General features: G+C 36.4%; 1 protein-coding gene across 1 annotated transcript; it reads left to right on the top strand.

Moving 5' to 3' along the window:
* The first annotated feature begins 3,982 nt into the window (after positions 1-3,982).
* On the top strand, positions 3,983-7,465 carry LOC140814060 (uncharacterized). Its single transcript, XM_073172919.1, has 5 exons — positions 3,983-4,302; positions 4,666-6,004; positions 6,205-6,474; positions 6,792-6,947; positions 7,114-7,465. The coding sequence occupies exons 1-5, from the start codon at positions 4,295-4,297 to the stop codon at positions 7,231-7,233; spliced, it is 1,893 nt and encodes a 630-aa protein (XP_073029020.1). The 5' UTR covers positions 3,983-4,294; the 3' UTR covers positions 7,234-7,465.
* The last annotated feature ends 1,216 nt before the right edge of the window (positions 7,466-8,681 follow it).

The raw sequence follows: 8,681 nt of genomic DNA, 5'->3' as shown, positions 1-8,681 counted from the left end.
TGGACTATGAGTATATTGTGCTATGATGCATTTCAAATGTTTTAGAAATTAAAAGGTAACATGTGCATTCGAGACAGTGAAGGATGACCAATCCTTTTATACCAAATCAAGGCCTTTGTATTATTCTGTCTTTCCTTATTTATATCAGAAGTAAAGACTTACAAGATGATGAATTACAAGCTTTCAACAACCTGTTTGAGTAATGAGAATTGAAAACAAAATTTTGTAGGATCTAAGCAGAACAAGCCATTTATCTCCTCACAAATCCCCATTATCTGCCCACTCCACAGGTCCTGAAAAAAACAAAAATGAGGGTAGAAGGCAACTAAACAAATGTGATCTCTGGCGAATTTAGACACAAAGAGTATATTAGAATCAAAGGTTGGAACATGAAGTGCGATATGAAGATTGAATGTATTGGTTAATCTAACATATCCTTATTTTGTGGTATGAGTGGTATTACCATTTGGAAATTTCACTAAACCATTAGGGGAAGTAGCAATAGAACCACAATTATGCATAATCATGTGTTTGCCAACCATATGATCATTTGCTCCATTGTCAATAATTCAATTTGGACTCAAATTTTGAGAGGGAGATAATCGATAACCTGCCTTGTTGACAACCGAAACAGTGTTCGAACTTTGTGCACCATCTTGTTCAAAAGCTTCAGAATTTCAGCATATTGCTCCGGTGTAAATATTGCTCCACTCAAATATGCATGTATTACCTAGATTCTGCAGTGACACAAAAAAAAAAAAAACCCAAAATCGTGTAATTCTGCCCAACAATAACATAATTCTTGTCCATTTATAGCATAATTTAAGTGCACGATTTTCACTTATCCGTAGACATGTTCGTCCCACCGGCAGAACTGGTGGTACAACATGACACAACACAGATAAGCAATGAGTGCAAAATCAAGCCATCCATGGCGGCTGAAAGGCCTACAGTTCATATCATCAGGCTGGGATCCTCCAATTACTACTCATTTGTTAGTGATGATCACACAAATCAATTTGAAACGATTTTTGAATTAATATCACGTGTTTTGTTTTTTTTAAGTCATGGTTGATACTGATGCTCCAGATCCAAGTGAACCAACTTGTCAAAGATTGGCTGCATTGGAAAGTGATTTAAATTTTCATTGTGATTTAATTTACACTACATTATATGGATGGGGGGCTGCATAAGATTTTGAATTAGGAGTTTCTCTCAACTAAGATTTTTCAAAGAACTTTTACGATTTTTTTTATTAGAATCTGTGCTATGTAGGTTACACACCTCAAGATCTATATACAGTGAGAACCATATATAAACAAATATTTTAACTAGCTTGATACTCTGCTGGACACATCCAAGTCCTCTGCTGGACACATCCAAGTCCATGTTACAAACTAAACGAACAAGCAGAGAACAATAAGACGTGAGAAGTTATCGCGAAATCAGCCAGCAAGCTCCACAATTGATTACAGAGCCGATGTCAGTGGCCCACCAGATCAAGATGAGTATTGTTGCTATTTGGTATATGTAACGTGTTATATTTTTCTGATAGATGCATGTTATGAGGTAGAAGAGGAGAAGTGGCAGAATGAAAATTTAAATTGAAGACTTCCCAACTTGACTGGCTACAGCTTATTGGTGGTTAAACTCTTAAATTCATTGCATAGTGGAATTATTGCTCCTGTTGGCTGCCGTGGATGTAGGTTGAAATATCGAACAACGTAAATCCCTTGTTTTAATATGTTCTTGCTTGATTGTTGTGCATGCATATGATTCTTGTTTGGCTCTGTAATTGGAATACATTAATCCAATCAAAGTCCACAAAGAAACAAGGTTGACAGACTGTGGGTTGATATCAATTCTTGAAGGTGGATCCATCATCCAATTGATACAGATTGAATTTCACAACAAGTGGTATTAGAGCTCCATTTTGTACACAATGGAAAATGGAAAATTCGATCTTGATAAATTCACAGGTGCCAATGATTTCAACTTGTGGAGGATAAAGATGAAAGCACTCTTGGTACAACATGGACTCGCAGTTGCAATTGACGCCGAGGCAGAAGCCCCAAATACAGACAAGAAGAAGGATTTTGATCAGGATCAGAGTGCAATCATGTTTAGCCTTGGCGATGAAGTTCTTCGGGAAGTGACATAGGAAGGATCGACAGTCGGCTTATGGAAGAAAAATGAGAATTTATATCTCAAGAAATCATTGGCTAACAGATTATTGTATCCGAAGAAATCCTTGTATACAAATCACGAGGAAGAGAGAAAAGATATCAGGAAACATGTGGATGAGTTGACAAGATCATTCTTGATCTGAAGAACATCGATATAAAGATCCAAGATGAGGATTATGAGTCTATGACAGTCTATTACTAAGCTCTATGCCGAGATCGTATGAACATTTTCTTGATACAACACTGTATTGAAAAGAAACTCTCACAATATCTGAGGCAAAGTCAACATTATTTCCAAAGAATTACAAAGAACAAATGTACATGAGGTTAAGGAAGAAACAAATGGTGAAGGACCGATGTCCAGAGGAAGAACAATGAAAAGGGAGTTCAAAAACAATAGGAGCAGAACACGGCCAAGAATTAAAGGAAAATTGAGATGTTTCATTTGTCACAACGAGGGTAATTTCAAGAGGGATTGCCCACAGAAGATGTGACATCATGGATGGAAAGTAACAAGAAGTCTAGCTAGCTAACCAGCACGCACGTATGGAAAATTACAATTTTGATGCTATAACTTGATCATATTCCATGTCTAATCATATATTTTCTCAAGTGGCAATATTAGTCCGATAAAATGATAAATATTCTTGTCATTTTTAATCATTTCTCACCATAGTACTGAAGTGACGTTATAAATTGTTTAATACGGTGGGAAAAAAAAACCTCCCGCTTTTTAGAACACTTATCTTACTTAATTCATATTAAATACTAATTAATTGCTGACGTGTTTTTAAAAAATTAAAAATCTTCATCATAAAAACAAAACATCCATATATTAATTTTGATATTTAGTATATTTTTGCACAAAGTGACTAGTTCAAAACAAAAGAACATATTTAGTTTATAAAAAAAGAACCTGAAGTTAGAAATAGAGGGTATATTACGCATATGAAAAATGCATTTAATTATTTATATATTTATTTATAAAAGTCTTCGCCTTTCTTTCTTTTTTCTTTTTTTTAATACTTGGGTTATCTGATAAATATACAAAAGATTTAATTTTTCTAGGTTTCGTCTTTTTTTCTTTACTTGCGTTATGTGAGCTCAGTACAAGTTGAACTAAAATTTCAATGTAAAAAAATTAAAGATGGAAGAACTCGACCGAACTAAAGCCCATGTGGACATACATGTCGTTCCGACATTGGTTGGAACGACATTGGTTGTGTATATGTCATTTTTTTAAAGGCAAAAACTTGTATGAGACAGTCTCACGGGTCGTATTTGTGAGACGGATATCTTATTTGGGTCATCCATGAAAAAATATTACTTTTTATGCTAAGAATATTACTTTTTATTGTGAATATGGATAGGATTAACCTGTCTCACATATTAAGATCCGTGAGACGGTCTCATATGAGACCTACTCCTTTTTAAAAGAACTTGGTTAGAGTATGAGATAATTGTTATTGGTAGTAGAACATGATAATATCAAAATTTATATATTATATAATTTGAGCAGTATAATAATTATTATTTGATTTACTTTTAATTTAAACTTATTTGTAATATGTATAAATTGTGATTTGAAATATAACAGAGAGTGAATCTCCTGTGAGATCGTCTTACGGGTCATAATCCGTGAGACGGGTCAACTCTACCATATTCACAATAAAAAATAATACTTTTAACATAAAAATAATATTTTTCATAAGTGACCGAATAAGACACCTGTCTCACAAATACGACTCATAAAACTATCTTACACAAGTTTTTGCATATAATACAAGATAGTTTCTTTTGAGGCAAGATTCTTGATTATCAAAGACGAAAAGGGTAAACAAGTGCAATTAAAGATGAAAAGCCCAAAATGAAATTGAATCAGCTATTCGCATTTTGGATCCGAACCCTCCCTTCTCCGTGTTTCTCCTCATCTCTTGCTGCAGAAGAAGTTGAGTTTAGACGGTGTTATTTCATTATGTTGAATCTGTGAAAAGTGATAGGTGCTTATGGTTGAATCTTCTTTATTCTTTACAAAATGTTTGTCGGCGACATAGTACTCAATCTACCCACGTTAGACTCTGCCCTGTTGTCTCACGCCCAGTTTCATCATGTCAAGGTCTGCTTTCTCTGTTTTCCTTCATATTCCTGAGGTTTACCTAATTAAAAAAGGGTTTGCCTTTTTCATTTTCATTTTTTTTCTCTTTTGTATTTAGAATTGGATGGAAATCATGTGTTTGAGGCAATTAATGTTGAGGTATTTTATTCAATTAACCAACGCATGGCATGATCTAGCTCTTGCATTCTTTTATTGAGTGCAAAAAATACATGGGATTTGGTCGCTTTGAGTATGTGTAACGAGTTGATACTTTTTGAATACATGAAAGTCAGGCAGTTTTGTTTGTACAAATGTTGGTTTTTTTTTTTTTTTAATCAAACAGTCTTAGTAGCGGTGTGGTTTTGACCTTCAAAGCTGTTGCAGATTCTTGACTGGTAGAAACATCTGGAGAGTGTCACAAACTTCACCAATAAACCGAGTTAGCATCTATTGGGAAAAATCAAAACATGGTTCCTTTGACAGAGCCGGTTTCAACTGTTCTCTCCAATATAGACTCTACCTGCAGTATTCTTTTCCCAGCAGAAGACATGCTTGGAACGCGGCATTTGATATTGGAAAAGGTTTCTGTAATGGTTATATACGGCATCATTCAGTTCTTCCATTGAGTAACACTATAGCTCATCATGCCGGAGTTGCTTGGAAGCGGTTGGCACAAGTGTGTGCGCTTAGTGGCTGGAATTTTCTCCCCTTACACAGGATGGCTCAGGCTGTCAGCTTGGCCTTGAGCAATTCTTACATGGCTGTTCCTGGTATATTTGCTCTAGTCTGTGGAACACAGGTGGCATGGGCACAAGCGCTTCAAGACAAAAATGTCTTTCGGCCAAGAAATACTTTATACATACGTACAGAAGACAGCCGTCTCTTCTTGACTACATTGATCCTATCCATATTCCATGCCTTTTTGTTGTTATTAAGAGCTATATTTTTGGTTGTTCTGTTTACACCAAGCATTGCCATGGCTCCATTTGCGGATAGTTTTGGACCTCAATTCAGGAAATTGTGGCTTCAGGTTGTTCATCAAACTCTAGAAAGGGCTGGACCTGCATTCATAAAATGGGGCCAGTGGGCTGCCACACGACCAGATCTCTTTCCTAGAGACTTGTGCAGCGAATTGTCAAAGCTTCACACAAAAGCCCCGGAACATAGTTTTTCCTACACAAAGAAGGCTATTGAGAAAGCTTTTGGCCGTAAGATTTCTGAAATTTTCGATGATTTTGAGGTAGAACCTGTGGCCTCTGGAAGTATCGCTCAAGTACATAGAGCTTCTCTGCGGTCTCGATATCCTGGTCGTCAGATGAAACCATTGCTAGTTGCAGTAAAGGTGAGACATCCAGGAGTCGGCGAATCTATAAAACGGGATTTTGAAATAATGAATATAGTGGCAAAAATCTCAAACTTCATTCCTGCTCTGACTTGGTTGAGATTGGATGAAAGCATACAGCAGTTCGCAGTTTTTATGATGTCTCAGGTTGATCTTTCTCGAGAAGCTTCTCACTTGAGCCGCTTCATTTATAATTTTCGTAGATGGAAGGATGTTTCCTTCCCAAAACCTGTATATCCTTTAGTACATCCAGCTGTTTTGGTGGAAACTTTTGAGGATGGAGAAAGTGTTTCTTACTTTGTCGATGAGCTTGAAGGGAATGAGCGACTAAAAAGTTCTCTTGCCCATATTGGAACACATGCTCTGCTTAAGATGCTTCTGGTAAAAATATGTCGCCTTTTCCTTCTTTCCAATATCGTCCTCATGCACTGTATATTGGTAATTCAAATTGAACAACTATTCCTTTTGTTTCCAACTCTCCTCCCTTGGCTTTGAAAACTAATTATGTTCTTATTGTTCGCAATTTATGGTTAGCTACGTATACTTCTACTTTATGATATTTTTTTCCCTTTGCTTGTCAGGTAGACAACTTTGTTCATGCCGACATGCATCCTGGAAACATCCTAGTTCGTGTAGCTAGAAAGAAATCTTCCCGGAAAAAGCTGTTCAAAACCAAGCCTCATGTCATATTCATTGACGTGGGAATGACTGCGGAACTTTCTAATTATGATCGCTCAAATTTACTTGAGTTCTTTAAAGCTGTAGCTCGTAGAGATGGCAGAACTGCAGCACAGTGCACTCTGAGATTATCAAAGAAACAGAACTGCCCAAACCCTGAGGCCTTCATTCAGGTAAATCTTGAACACTGAATGATGTTAGATGCGGAAACTTAGACACGGCCTTTACATTTTGGGCACCACCCTTGCAATTCTGTGCCTTGCCTTTTTGGTACGCTAGTTCCAGCTTGGTAGACACTGGACAAAAGGAGCTAAAGAAATAATGCTTGGTCATTAGAGTAATTACAATTCACAATTGGGTGAGAAAATGTGGAAGATGTGATCCTTCTGGGGCAGTTTTACCTTGCTAACAAGCCACATAAAAGAGCATCTTCTCTATTTTAATTAATTTTTCTCATCTTGTAAAGCTCTTCAATTACGTTACATGACAGGAAGTGAAGGAATCGTTTGATTTTTGGGGTACCCGAGAAGGAGATCTGGTTCATCCTGCTGAATGCATGCTACAAGTTCTTGAGCAAGTCCGGCGTCATAAAGTCAACGTTGATGGCAATGTTTGCGCTGTGATGGTCACTATTCTGGTCCTTGAGGTACTCTTGCTAATTTTTATTTTTCATAATTAGAGTTAAACGAAGGAAAATTATTCAGTCTCCAGGAAGATGCAACCTTTGATGTTTATTAATTTCATCGAGAATTCTTGGTTTCTTTTGGTCAGTTTGTTCTATCATAATTGGTAACTATCATTTTTATTTACAGGGCTGGCAGCGGAAGCTCGATCCAGATTATGATATGATGCATACATTACAAACACTGCTTCTTAAATCCGACTGGGCGAAATCACTTTCTTACACAATTGAAGGACTCATGGCCCCTTGAATGGCTTTGAACAACTGCCTATCATTTTTTTTGGTTAATGTAAAATAACTCATTTAATAGTATGTTCTGCTTCTACATCATGTAAAATTTCATCAAAGCCTGGTTCGTAGAACTAGAAGGTTTTTTCTATGTTTTATGGTCTCCTGTCCTGTTTATTTTGGCAGAGAGAAAATGTGAACTATATCATTAGAAACAACATAGCAGGTTCTACACAAATGTTCTGATTCTTGTTCTTATGTTATCAGAACATTTAGTACATCGTATCACAACATTAACTAACTACAAGTTCCAAAAGATTGGAAAATTTGTACAAAATACATGAAAGCTATATGTTAATAGGTTTATTTTTGTCTATAATATATTTTTCCATCGGCATCATCCTTAACAACGTCTAGAGCGTCGTTTGGAGTTTTGAGCCAAATCTGAGGCTTCAATAATCGATGTCCCATTTGCGCAAATCTGTCAGCGGCCTTGTTTCCCTCTCTGAAAACATGAGCGAGACCATAATTCTTGATTTCTCGTAGCATCAATCGGATATAACAGACATGCATCTGCATTTCTTTGCATTTAGCTTCTCTCTTTCGAGATATTACATCAATTATACCCTTGGAATCTCCTTCTATCAGTACATAATCCCAGCGATTTTGAAGCACATGATCAAGGCCTCTCCGCATGGCAACCAATTCGGCAATTGTGCTGTTGGATTGTCCAATGAATTCTGCATACCCAAGCAGAAATTCAGCATTATGGTTTCTAAATATCCCTCCAATGCTGGCTTCCCCTGTCTTGTATCTGCATGATCCATCGAAATTTAGTTTTGTCCAGCCTATTTCTGGCTTTTGCCATCTTACACTTTTGGCTTCCTCGTGCAGTTTCCTGGATAAAACATGAAACGGCCTATAAATTGCTGTCTTACAGCTAAACAATCTTGAAATCATTAGCACCATTTCAAAGATAACGTGTACAAAATGTGACAAAGAAAGGAGGGTGTTAAGTTTGAAATATTAAAACTAGATTTTGTAAGAAAACACGCAATGCTTTCAAGCAATTTGTGCAGGAACTGGAGTACAGGATAAGCAAGGTAGCATGAGAATTTCATGGATACAAGGTAAGACTTGATACTCGGATTCCTTGTTTTCTTTCTAAGGAAATTATTACAAAAGGATGATGATGGATGCAAGGGTGTAAGTGGGCTTGATTTTACAGCAGTTTTTTACCTTTGTTTTTTTTAACTGTCAATAACCGTCTTCTTGCTTTGGCACCACGAACCCTGTTGGTTACTAGTTTTCTTAAAAATAATAAAATGGAAATTGAGACAGTTTTTAGTTTCTTGGCTTCTGATACGTGGGTTGTTTAATTTGGATTTGTTTATTTTTTATATTGCATACACTGCATAAGTAACGGGATTATCATTTAATCCATTTATTTTATTTAATGGCGATTTAATA

This window comes from Primulina eburnea, chromosome 15 (genome assembly GCF_022965805.1).
Source record: "Primulina eburnea isolate SZY01 chromosome 15, ASM2296580v1, whole genome shotgun sequence".
Taxonomy (NCBI): domain Eukaryota; kingdom Viridiplantae; phylum Streptophyta; class Magnoliopsida; order Lamiales; family Gesneriaceae; genus Primulina; species Primulina eburnea.
Note: the sequence above shows the minus strand (reverse complement) of the source record. Positions and strands in the feature narration are given on the sequence as shown.

What these genes read in the sequence shown, in the direction of transcription:
- LOC140814060 (XM_073172919.1), top strand. An exon ending in CTCTGCTTAAGATGCTTCTG is followed by an intron (nt 6,005 to 6,204) that starts GTAAAAATATGT and finishes TTTGCTTGTCAG; the next exon opens with GTAGACAACTTTGTTCATGC. An exon ending in TCACTATTCTGGTCCTTGAG is followed by an intron (nt 6,948 to 7,113) that starts GTACTCTTGCTA and finishes TTTTATTTACAG; the next exon opens with GGCTGGCAGCGGAAGCTCGA.